Source organism: Xyrauchen texanus, chromosome 34, assembly GCF_025860055.1.
Source record: "Xyrauchen texanus isolate HMW12.3.18 chromosome 34, RBS_HiC_50CHRs, whole genome shotgun sequence".
Taxonomy (NCBI): Eukaryota; Metazoa; Chordata; class Actinopteri; order Cypriniformes; family Catostomidae; genus Xyrauchen; species Xyrauchen texanus.
The window spans coordinates 24,510,597-24,524,483 of record NC_068309.1 but is presented as its reverse complement, the minus strand read 5'-3'; the positions used below and the strand labels follow the sequence as shown (position 1 = coordinate 24,524,483).

At 34.6% G+C, this 13,887-nt stretch overlaps 1 protein-coding gene across 1 annotated transcript; it reads right to left on the bottom strand.

Moving 5' to 3' along the window:
• Positions 1-1,306: 1,306 nt before the first annotated feature.
• Positions 1,307-13,550, bottom strand: LOC127628079 (rho-related GTP-binding protein RhoG-like). Its single transcript, XM_052104759.1, has 2 exons — positions 13,318-13,550; positions 1,307-4,895 (listed from the first exon to the last, which is right to left on the bottom strand). The coding sequence occupies exon 2, from the start codon at positions 4,862-4,864 to the stop codon at positions 4,289-4,291; it is 576 nt and encodes a 191-aa protein (XP_051960719.1). The 5' UTR covers positions 4,865-4,895; positions 13,318-13,550; the 3' UTR covers positions 1,307-4,288.
• Between the last annotated feature and the right edge of the window lie 337 nt (positions 13,551-13,887).

Sequence of the window (13,887 nt, the reverse complement as noted above, 5' to 3'; positions counted from 1 at the left end):
GACTTTGTCAGTTTGAACCAGTCTGACCATTCTCCATTGACCTCTCTCATCAACAAGGCATTTCCGACCACAGAACTGCCGCTCACTGGAAGTTTTTGGCACCATTCTGAGTAAACTCTAGAGACTTTTGTGCGTGAAAATCTCAGGAGATCAGCAGTTACAGAAATACTCAAACCAGCCCATCTGTCAACAACAATCATGCCACAGTCAGAATCACTGAGATCACATTTTTCCCCATTCTGATGGTTGATGTGAACATGAAATGAAGCACCCGTATCTGCATGATTTTATGCACTGCACTGCTGCCACACGATTTGCTGATTGGATAATCACATGGATGATTTTTGGTGCCAGATGGGCTGGTTTGAGTTTTCTGTAACTGTTGATCTCCTGAGATTTTCACATTTAAAATATTAATATGATTCCAGCTTTTTCAAAAATGCCCCAGAGTTTAAGATGTTAAAGTCACCTAATATAAACCGGGTACCATTTTTATTTGAAAATGCATTGATTTCACTGTATTTGTGCATACTTTGGAAAACAATGTTGTTCGGAAATTAAAAACAAAATTTTCAATCAAAAAAGACCTTAAACTGTAAATAAAGGTTTCACTTGGAACCAAAAATGGGTTTTACAGCCTGAGGTCGGAGAACATTTTAAAGTTCAATATTAGGCTGGGTATCGAAACAGGTTTCCTGATATGACTATACTCCGATTCAGTTGTGTGTTTAGATATAATGTCCATTTTGCTTTCATATAAAACAAATTCTCTCTGCAGCTAATGCAATAACTTGTTACAAAATAAAGAAAAATTACATTAACAACAGCGCCCGAACTATGAGGTTCAATTTATATTTATTTAAGAGAAATAATAAGCAACACACCCAAAACTTAAAAGTAAAAGATCAATCTTGTGATTTTGAGAATGCCCATGAACCCTATACAACCCTATACTTTTTTTTTTTTTTTTCATGTATTTTAAGAGTGTATTTGAAAAACCTTCCAATGAACAATGACTTGACTGAACAGCTCTAGCATAATCACTACGTATGAAAAAGCTTCAGGCATTTATTTATTAAAACAAATGCGTGATTCTGTGTTTGTGTGTGAGTGAGAGGGACCACTCAACAGAGAGAATCGGTGTGAAAACAAATAGGAAGTCGATTAAAAACTTTTCTTTTTTTCACTTTTATTTATATATATATATATATATATATTTTTTTTTTTTTTTTTTAAACACAAAGAAAATATATTTGTCAGCCTGTGAAACAGTGCTTCAAATGAATGATTTACTAGTTGTCTTTTGTTTTTGTTTTTATTTAGAACTGTAAAAAGTAAAGCTTTGAACTTTATTTGGCAACAATTTTTAATCAAAACACAATATGAACACAAATGTAATTCATGTGCATAATGACAAATTGATAAATATTTAATATAAAATGGACATCAAGCATGGCATGAGAGGGAAAGACATGTAAAATAGACATGGTGTAATAGAAGTCACAGGTGATACATGTTGTTTAGTCAGACAAAACTGCACATTAGAAGACAATAAATAAAATGTTATTTATTTTTACATTTCATTTATTCATTTGGCAGACACTTTCATCCAAAGAGACTTGCAGTGCATTTAAAGTATACATTTAAATATTACATTCTTCTGACAACATGCCAAAGTCACAGTCAGAGATGTTGATCAAAAAGTTTGCCTTTAATCGGACAGGACACTGTTTATCTGTGACACTGTGAGGTCTGCACTGCGTCCTGCTTCATGGTGCTGCATGCTTTTATTATCATCTTCATTGCTAAACAAACAACTGACTGTCCTATAGCATCCACACAACTCTCAGCTAAATGACTCAATGCTTGGAAATGATTGCTTTCACATGACAGTGGGATTTCTTGGACATTAATGGCCAGTTTTCTTGGACAAGAGCACACTTACAGATTGTGCAAAACATGTCATGACTAACTTGATCACAATGCACAATGAAGTGTTCTTGTCTGTATGGCTCCTTTGCCATCAATGTTTTAAGGAGACTAGCATATTGTTTCCTGCAGCATAGTTATCAGAAGGATGATAAGTGTCCTTGCAGTTACGTAGGACACACTGTGATCTTAATTTTCTGCAAACATTTGATAAAAAAAAAAAAGAAGGGGCATCAAAAGTATTTTATTACCCACAGAGGGCATAAACCTTTGGTATTGGGCTCACTACAAAAGAATCATTTTTCTCATCAGTGATTTTTCTCTTGTTTTTCAGAAAGAAAAAACTAATCTAATCATCCTTAAAACACCATGAATATACTTGAGAAACAAAATTGTTTTAGTTATTGTATTGTTTTATGCATAAATCTCACTAACTTTGGTTAGATTTATGCTTAAAACAAGAAGCGAGGTCTAAAATACTAATAAAGAAAATATTTTTTTTGCTATGCATTACAAAAACATTACAAAGATATAATTAAAAAAATAATATTTTTAATAATTGTTTTAAATCAAAAATTCAATGGCAGTATTATTTGTTTGTATTGTCATACTATCCATGTAAAGCAACTGGATGCCTAATCAATACAAGATCAAAATTACCTGTAAAATTTTATATTTTATCCACACACACAAAACAATCAGCTTAAATTATTCTCATTTTGTGCTTGATGAGTCCCTGAGCTTTAAAATGTAAAAACTAAAATACATTTTTGGTTATCATAATGGTTCCTTCCTTTACTTTAATGGCTCATTTTTGATTGTGTCTGATTGTGCTAATTAATTCAATTTCATGAGCTGTTCCCTAATCAGTGAGTGGGGAGTAGAACGCACTATGATGTGTGCCAAGGCCTCTGTTTCCTAAAGGGACTTTTCCCAACATGAGGAAGTAAAGCTTACAAGCTCCCGGGCAAAAATATCCTCAGATCTGGTGTGCCTAAAGCATGTCATTATGGTAATCAGAAATGTCACTAGTTACACTAAAGGCCTGTTCTCAAGGATGTGTACCCCAATCACAGAACAAGTGCCATGGGTATAAAAGCTCTATTATATTAGTTCAAATATATATTACATTCTCAGATTCTGTTTTTTGAACAGTAAAAAAAAAAAAGACTAATTATAGTATCAATTAGGCACCAGACACAAAAATAATCTGCAACCTCTTCCTTTGACGAAGTGTTTTTTTCCACATCACGTTTTATGTATTTCATTTTTAAGATTTAGGCTACACATTTTAATTTAATACATTTCTATCAAATTTTATCATGTAATCATTTAAATTATTGTGTAAATTAAATTAATAAAACTTAAAATATAGATTTTTATTTTTTACATTTTTAAATTAGATGGAAATGTGTTATGAAATTGAAATGCGTACATTTATTTTTACATTTTTTTTTAGTGTAGATGGTATCAAACTATTTAGACGTATGCTGAAATCCTGAAAAGATTATTTCACTTTATAAAACTTTTTTTTTTTTTTTAACTAATGTCAAAGAAATTTTCTGATTTGTCTTCAGACCGACAAACAAACAGGTAACATGTCTGTCTGCTTGTCTAGATCTATGCCTTCAGTGGGGATCTAAATGCATAGTGTAAAACAAAAACATCTATCTTGTTGATAGTTTCCTTAATTACATATTTCACTAATTTTACAGATTAAAGAAATAGTTCACCCAAAAATGAAAATTCTGTTATTATTTTCTCAACCTCATGTCGCTCAAAACCGGTTTGACTTTCTTCAGCTGAGGATGGAACCAAACACCTTGTGACATCATGTCACACGTTTAGTCACAAGATGTGATGAGAACCAATGAGTTTTGATGTTATCAACACAGCCGGCATATTTGATTTATGTATTTACTTTCTTAATCAAATTTGATTTGAGAATGAATAACAACTTCCATTTTGTTCTATTCATCACGATATATTGATCACAAGTCATCATATCGCTTCAGAAGACATGAAATGTAGTCCATGAGTTGTATTAATTACTGCTATGGTGGTTTTATAGTGTTTTGTTGTTCTTTTTTGAGTCACTATTCACTTACTTTACATTAACAAACCTTGTGAAGATTTACATTAAATATTTAAATTTTGTGGTCCTTGGAAGGAAGTCATATGGGTTTGGAGCGACATTAGGATGAGTAAATAATTTTTTGAGTGACCTATTCCTTTAAGGCTGTGTTTCTTGCTCACATTTACAAAAAGTCCTACCATTCTTATATTCCATAACATTCCCAAAATTCCGATGCATTCCTCAGTGTGATGTTATTAAAATACCTCTAGCCACTCTGTATTCTCAGAGGAGTACACAGTGCTTCTTGTCCACCACAGGCTGTGGACTGAGGAAGGCTCGCACTGCATCTGCGAACACGTCCTTGATGCCATCCTGGTTAAGTGCCGAGCACTCCAGGTATTTGACAGCGTGGATGTGTCGAGCCAGAGCCTGGCCCTGATGCTGCGTGATGGGTGCCTGGTTCTGCTCCTTGAGCTTCTTCAGCACATCTGCGTCATTGCGGAGATCACTCTTGGTGCCCACCAGCAGGATGGGCACACTGGGACAGTGATGCGTCACTTCCGGGTGCCACTTGTGCTTGATGTTCTCGTAGGATGGGGGGCTGGAGATGGAGAAGCAGATGATAAAGACGTTGGTCTGCGGGTAGGAGAGCGTACGCAGGCGGTCATACTCTTCCTGGCCCGCTGTGTCCCACAGATTGAGGCTGACAATGCGGCCGTCTATGTTGACTTGAGAGCTGTAGTTATCGAACACAGTGGGAATGTATTCTTTGGGGAATGCTCCTGTCGTGTAGGAGATGAGAAGGCAGGTTTTTCCGACTGCTCCGTCCCCTACCACCACACACTTTATGCTCTGCATGATAGAAAGGTGACCACTCAACTTTAGCAGTCTGTGGAGAAACAGACACATAACTCTCTATTAGTGCAGGACATGACAAGTATCTATGGATAGTATCTATTAGCACTTTTCAGAATATATATTGTTTCAAATCAGCTTTACAGAAATTCATGCCTTAATGTGTTTAAGCCCCAGGGAGCAATCTAAATGGGACTGAAATTTACATGGATGGATTGGTGATTAGATGAATGACCTGTAGATGGACAAAGGTGGCTTGGTAAATGGCTGCAGGGGCATTTGTGTTTTGTAATCCAAAAATGCAAATTCTCTCATCATTTACTCACACCAAAACTTTGAAGCACAAAAAAGCAGCATAAAATAAATCCATATCTTTAGATTAGGGCAGCAACTAAGGATTATTTTGATAATCGATTAATCTAACAAGTATTCAACTATTCACCGAATATTGCAACAATTATTCATTAGCTCTTAACTGATTATTCAGCTTGTGCCCCGACTTAACAGGTTGGAATAAACATGCATACAAACAATAAAGAGGACAAAATCATCTTTCAAAAATACCTCTAAAAGGAAGAAGAAAAAAACACATTACATTTTACTTTAATTCACTAAAGAAATTCACTGCAAAACATCCGATTGTCATTAAGTGTTTTTGTCTTGTTTTCCAAGCAACATATAAGATATTTAGACTTGCTTTAAGAGGATGTATCTTAAATATAAGTGTATTTTGTATATAAGTGTATTTTTTACTTGGTTATACTTCTGTGAGTGCAGTAAAGACAAAATATACTTAAATTCAAGCTCTATTCTCTAAAAGCAAGTTTAAATATCTCATTTGCTGCTTATCATGAGAATGCATCTTTTTTTAATATAACATAAAAAATGTTAATATTTTAAAATATCTAAAAGAAAGATTTACACATACAAACAGAGGGACAAAAGGAAGAGATACAAATAGAACCTAACTGTTTGTTTTCATGCAAATATGCAGTGGGTTGATGTCATTTGGGCCTTTATGAAGCAATGTTTTGAATATAGTCACCCTAAACCAGTTCCTTCTACTTCCTCTTACAGTTCTAGTGATAAGCTGTATACTTTTATTACACACATATACAAATCATTCTCCTCGCACTTGTTAATAAAGGAATAAAACGCATCACACTACTTACTTAAAAATACACAAAAACAAAAATACACAAAAACATCTTTCCTATTCCACTCCAATTGGACATATATAATACTTTATGTAACATGCCTAAATGAAGGCTTCATATGGCATGTATGTCCTGGAAATTTTCAAAACAAGAAGGATATTTCAGGTGAGAAAGGGAATGATTAAATACACATATTTGTAAATGTTCAACATTTAAGAAAGCCAGTCCAAGGGAAAAATGGGCAACAACAGCTGTTTTTGTGGAAAAAGAGCTGGAAAACTTTGCCCATTACACCAGAGGTCAGTATAAAGCACTTTCTAAAACTTTTCAACAGCTGTTTAAGAATCAGCTTGTGTTGTTGTCTGTTAATAATTTACACTTTTGATCAATTTTGTTACGTTAAAGGGATAGTTCACCCTCAAAAATGAAAAACTCTGTCATTTGCTCATCCTCTTGTTTTTCTTTCTTCTGTGGAACACAAGGGAGATGTAAGACAGAATGACCTCACCATTAGCTTTCACTGTATGGAAAAATGATTCAACTGAAGTGAATGGTGACTGAGGCTAATATTCTACCAAACATTTACTTTTGTGTCCCATGGAAGAAAGAAAATAATATGGGTTTGGAACAACATTAAAAAATTATGACAGAATATTTGCACATCAACAAGAAACAGAGAGCTGAGGAGTTGTAACCAGGGCAGTATTAACGCAGAGGCTTATCGGGCCCTGAACTCCCAGGAGGGGGGACCCGGTCATGGCATCTGCCACTGTATTCTCCCCAGTGTATGGAAATGCGTTCAGCAGGAGACGTTGATGTAAAAACAGAGATGTGTGCAACAGCTAAACCCATCAGTGTAGTGCATGGTCATAGAGTGACAATGTTCTGCCTCAACCCCCCCATCCCCCACCACCACCCTACGACTGGCAGGGCCCAGTGAAACGGTAAGCCCGGGCCCCAGAGTATCTTAATGTGGCCCTTGTAGTAACCAAAAGCTCTCAGTTCCCTCTTTCTTTCTCACTTATTCCAAGAGTCTGCCAGATGTTTGACCGCCAGAGAAAGGAGTGAGATGGACTCTGCCCAATCTCCAGAGACACAAACAGAGAGAAATACTCTGAGCCCTGCCCTTCTCTGCAAGGCGTTAGCCAATATGGTTAATGAACCAAGAGCTCAGTGAAACAACATGGACAGCTCAGTCTGAGTCTTCTCTCTTGTCACTAAATATTGTACAACACAGGCTGCTCATTTAACAATGCTAATGTTTTTCAAAATAACGGTACAATGTAGAAGAAGAAAAAAACGTGTATTCCAGTCCACAAAATATTTCGGCCATAATTACAAATTACTAGAGTATTAGCTAAGGTCATACTGTAGGGTACCCAAAAATCTTAAGCCTAAAGTATGTGAAGCTTTTGAAAAAGAATAATGGATGCAAATCATCTACTGTATATAAGTATGCAGAGAATAGACAATCCAAGAGACCACTGGTTTGGCAGCTAAAGAAGAACCTATACTAGATTGCAAAAAATGCAGAAATATATTAAACTAGAAGTGGTCAGCTACATTTATCTGTCACTTACATTCTTTTTGGTTTGTGTAGCAGTTAACCTTGTTATAGAATATATTTAAACCATTTCACATCTCAGCCTCTAATTAAAGGGTTAATTCACCAAAAAATGACATTTCTGTCATTATTTACTCACCTTCATTTTGTTCCCAAACATATGCAAAAAGACATGTTAGTTTTAGGTCAGTGTTAATGTCGTCAATCTAATCTCATTGACGAAGGGTTTTTTTATTTTGTCAACAATAACAAATAAGAGACTAAAAAGACTTAATTGTATTAAATAAATAGTACTGCAAGACATTAACAGTGCAAGATATAAACAAAGAAGAACCATCTGTTTATAGAAGAATATATCAGATCTGGTTCATCTAATCCAATAATCCAGTATGTTTCCCTGTTTGAGATGTATGGAATGATATTCCGGACATTATTCAAAAGGAATAGCAAATTGTATTTGCAATTGCGTTTTCAATTTGTGGACGCATAAAATGTGACATAATCCAAACGCAATTGCAAATCGCGCATTACGGTTTGCATTTTCGTTTAGCTTAACGCACAGTGACTGCCAAATTTCAAATGGAAAAGCAAAGTCCGTTTGCAACTGTGTTTCCCATATCTTACGAGTTTTGGCCCTGTCATATTTAAATAGCAATTTCAATTACCATGTCTGCTTTTTCACTTTCTCAGCGTCGCGTATGTAGCCAGCCAAAACTCAAATGGAATACTAATTCCTTAGTATTTCCATTTCGATGCCTTACACAGAAACCTGTCAATCAGGGTCAAGGGTGGGATTATGCTATGGGGCGTGTTTGTCTTGGGAAGTGACATCACTCACAGTCTATCAGGATCAATAATTAGCACTGCACTTTATTCATCTATAATCTCACACTGGACTGTCAACATATTCTCCTCAATATACTACTTCATAGATATATATATATATATATATATATATATATATATATATATATATATATTTCATATACTCCTACTTATTGTATTGTATATTGTGTGTATTGTTTACTGTACATTGTATATAATTATTGTGTTGTGTAAGTATGTTGTTTACTGTAATTGGTATATGTCTCGTCACTGTCATGACTGCTATGTTGCTCGGAACTGCACACAAGAATTTCACCTACTGTTGCACTTGTGTACATGGTAGTGTGACAATAAAGTGATTTGATTTGATTTGATAAACCGGCGTCTGTTCAGGGCATCACCTCTTGACCGTCGACTGTGAGTGACATCACTTCCCAAGACAAACACGCCCCATAGCATAATCCCACCCTTGACCCTGATTGACAGGTTTCTGTGTAAGGCATCGAAATGGAAATACTAAGGAATTAGTATTCCATTTGAGTATTAGAAAATCAGTTATTTTGAATTCTTATAATAAAGGTGGCTTAAATTTCATTGATTTTGATTCTCTTAACAATACCTTGAAAATTAACTGGCTTAAACGTTTCCTTCACAATCAATCTTCTATTTGGAGTATAATCCCAAGATATATTTTTTCTCAATTAGGAGGTATACATTTTCTTTTAATGTGCAATTATTCAATTAGTAAACTTCCTGTCAAACTTTCCAATTATCATCAGCAGATGTTTATGGCTTGGAAACTTATTTACAAGCATAATTTCTCGCCACACAATTTTTTAATTTGGAACAACTGTAATATTCTTCATAAGAGGAAATCTTTATTTCTTGAAAACTGGTTCAATAATGGGGTGATATTAGTAAACCAGCTATTTGATAGTGAAGGTAATTTATTTAATTATTCGATTTTGTTTCAGGATACCAATTCCCAGTATCTAGTAAAGAATTTAATATAGTTTTCAAGGCTATCTCTTTGGAAATCTGTATGCTGTTTAGAAACAATAATAGTGCTACAGTGACTTCTGTTTCTCCCCCTAGCCCTGAATCTACTGTGGTTGGTTCTGTTTGTTTTTCAATACATAAATCCAATTATAAAATTAGGTCATTATTTTTGGACCCTGTTACTTCAATTCCTTCCTCCATTTCTTATTGGAATAACCTTTTTGATGATATTAAATGGTCATATGTTTGGTCACATCCTCAGAAATTCTTTCTAACTAATAAAGTTAAAGAAATATCCTATAAAATTATTCATAGATTTTATCCAGTTAAATACTTTTTTAAAGAAATTTAGAAATGATATTGATACTTCCTGCTCTTTTTGTGAAGCCTCCTCTGAAACTGTTGATCATTTGTTTTGGGAATGTCTTTTACTCGGTCTTTCTGGAACAATATTGATGCTCTGATTGTCCAAAAGGTTTTATGTAACTTTTCTTTATCATATAGACACATTCTTTTTGGATTTTATGTTAAAGACAAGAATCTAATTAATGCATGTTTTTGTATAAACCTTCTTTTATATATTGGAAAGTTTCATATCCATAAATGTAAATATATGAAAAGTAAACCCCACTTTAGCTTTTTCAAAGAAGAACTGAAGATGTATTTAAATACAATTTCAACTTCTGTTAACAAGAAAGCAATGAAAACATCCAGAATTAGTGCCATGTTTAATATTCTCTCTTAATGTTTTTTTTTTGTGCCCTCTTCTTCTTTTTTTTTTTTTCTTTCTTCTCTTACTCTCTTTTCTTTTTAGACTATTGTTGAATATATTTAAATTTCTTTCACATTTCCTCTCTTAATGTATTCTGAACCATAATTTCTCTTTTGTTTTGAAAGATTGTTTATATTTCTTGTATGTATCGTCTTGTTCTGTTTGTTAATATTGCAATAAAAAAAAATAAAAAAATAGTATTCCATTTGAGTTTTGGCTGGCTACATACGCAGCTGAGAAAGTGAAAAAGCAGACGTGGTAATTGAAATTGCTATTTAAATATGACAGGGCCAAAACTCGTAAGATATGGGAAACACAGTTGCAAACGGACTTTGCTTTTCCATTTGAAATTTGGCAGTCACTGTGCGTTCGCTTAAACGAAAATGCAAACCGTAATGCGCGATTTGCAATTGCGTTTGGATTATGTCACATTTTATGCGTCCACAAATTGAAAACGCAATTGCAAATACAATTTGCAATTCCTTTTGAATAATGTCCGGAATATCATTCCATAGAGATGCATGAGTTGAACATGCTGAAAACTGGCTAAATGAACTGTTTTAAATGGTAAATTACCTCACTTTTAATTACATGAGATGAATCACTATAATTCAGCGCTGTCAGAATTAACATGTTAACGCATGCGTTTAATTAAAAATTTATTTTTCTTAATCGCGTTTAACACATTTGCCATTAATAGTGTATAAACCTGCATAAACACTGGAAGGGCAGAACCTTTGTAATGTTTCCGCCCGGAGTCATTACACTGACGCACACTTCACAACACACACAACAGCGCTTCCCTGTCAGTGATGCAATGATGGAGAAAGGACCTCTTAAAGCTATTTGAATGTACAAAACAAGCCCAGATGGGACTTGTGAAAGAAATAAAGTATTTTCAGCCTATGTAAAGTGCATTTTAATTACCACACAAGCACAGCAAGTCTTAACTGTCACCAAAATGCAGAAAGAGACGTTTTGTCTGCTGGCACTTTTCACATGGAGTTCAAAGCGGCGCTTGACGGATAGCCACTGTCTACCAACTGATTAATATTTTGGATGATTGGAAGAGATTTAATGCCCATTGCAATACAAAATGCAACCTATGTGGGGACTAGATCTTTCAAATAGTCAAATTCCCAATTAGACTTTGGGTAATGTTTAATTTTACTTGGATTGGTGATATTTTAGTGCATTTCTATCTTTATACTGTGGAAGGCTTTGTTTGAACATTTTTAATAAAGCATTATTTTGTTACATTTTCTTTTGTTTTCTTTCCCAAGATGATAATAATAAATACATTTTCAAAATCTATGATTAATCGTGATAACTACAAAAAAGAATGCAATTAATCACGATTACAAATTACAATCGACTGACAGCACTACTATATTTACAACATATCTGTAATATAACAACTTACATATGCACAGACAATTAAGCAATGGACAGGGGAACTTGAACTAAATGACACGATACGCTAGTCAAAATATGTGTTACTTGCGTTGTGAATACGCAGTTTCTGTAAAAACACACTACACGCAATGCAATATCCTAAACTCACTACACATGTTAAATAAAATAAAAATGAAGGCATTAATAATTCAGAATACAGCAGGCTAACTTCTAAAGAGTAGCAAATACTTAATTATATTCATTATATGCTATTATTTCAGGAGCTCTAGTTTTCACAAGGAAAGTTGCACAGTATTTTGTATGTACCCTATCTTTTATATGTTCAATACATTTTTAAAATTAAGAAAATGTTAGTAATTTTTTTCTAAATGTTTGAACCTTTGATTAAAGTGTGGTCTGTTACAGTTTGACATTAAATTACATTTTTGTCAAAAGACTAAAACTATTACTAAAAATGAACACTGGGCTTAGTGTTTGTTATTCACTTTCAATGTACAGGGGAAAAAGTAAATATTGACTAAGGTTATCAATAATAACAATATAATAATATATATTTTTGTGTTCCACAGAAGAAAGTCATACGGGATTAGATTCTGAAACAACATGATTTTTCGGAAACAACAGCTCATTTTTGGTATACTTTAAAACTGAAATAAAAGTTTAATCTACTACACAGTCTTACTGTCAAGATATTCTGCCGAGCACTACCCCAACTAACTGTAATTACATATTTATTCCTCTGTATTTGCACACCTAAGCATGTGAAAATGAGCGAGGGCTGATCATGGGAACCTGTCACCACAACTTATGACACATCAAGTCATCCACTTACCACAGGAACATGCATCACCGAGGGCCCCTTGTGTCATTCTGGAGATTCAGCTATTTAGTAATGATATTTAAACATTAGGAAGTTCACAATAACTGCACTGAAGGGTTTAGATTCACTGCTCTCTCCTCCACTGTGACAGATGTGTGTGAAATATCCTGATCACAAACGGGCCATTATGTTTACAACTAGAATGGACATGGTCGGTACAAATATTCCTCACGATGAATGCAAGAAAAGGATTTAATGATAGAGATCTCCACTTCTGCATGGCCATTTTGGACTTCTTAAAATGAGGATTTCCTCAGTTCATCATTTCCTGTTGAAATCCCAGTCTTATATTACCTTTTATCAAAACTTGCATAATCTTCCTTTTGTTTTGTATGTATGGCAATGTTATGTTTTCATATTAGCCAATGTGTCACAGAAGAACATCTTTCACTGAGCCCCAAGAAGTTATTTGATAGAACAGTAGACATATTATATTAGTGTAACAAAATAAATACAGAATTCACAGATATATTCTTTACAACTGTACTCATTAATCAATATTGTTATTTATAGTTGCCAACGGGACTATATGGGAGTGGCCCCTATTTCTGCTCTCTGGTTTAAAACACCCTCAACTTTCCTCACCAAGTCAATGCTGAAGCATCAAGCACTGGCAGAAGACGAAAGCGTTACTTTAAATGTATGGCAAAATACCGAACACTGATGTTCAATTTAAAAAGAGCTGTCTGAGCGCAATTTCTCTTCGATGAACGTGGTCAGAAGTAAATAACACTCGGGTTCAATGCTTCAAGATGCTGTCCAAGAAAAGCTATAGGCTGTATGTCACAGGAGCTAAATAAGATTATTAAACAAATGGCTTTGCACGAATATAATGGGCCTTACCAAACATAGCAGACGCTCCTCTAGACCGTAATCCCGCTGCTGTGGATGTGGGTTGTTGAAGGCTGTAGGAAGTGACTGTGTTCACCCCTTAGAGAGGAAGTTAATGTCTTAACGGCATATTTGAGGAAGTTTACCGAAGTTAATGCTGCTATGAAAATGTTAAAGAGGGCGTCACACCCTGGCTACACTGCATACGCACGCGAGCGACCACTTTTATCAACGAGTTCGCTCGCGTGCAGTGTCTGCTTCACTTATTATAATGGGCGCGTTCGATAGTTTCTGTCGCGTCGTTTCGCTCGGTTGCTGCGTCTGTGATGTAGAACATATGCATGAAAGGGGAAACCACACAATTACCAAATTAATACATGTTAATGAGTGGTAATACTAAACACAAAGATGTTTGACGTGCAGCTCTGGGGACATTAGGAAATGACACTATGCATTTTAATAAATTACAATGATTTAAATTATTTCAATTGGGACTTTTAGGCCCACAGCAGTGTAACATTATAAATAGTTTTTATTCCTTTTAACAATAAAATGGTAAATTATTAAAACTGAACAGGCAAG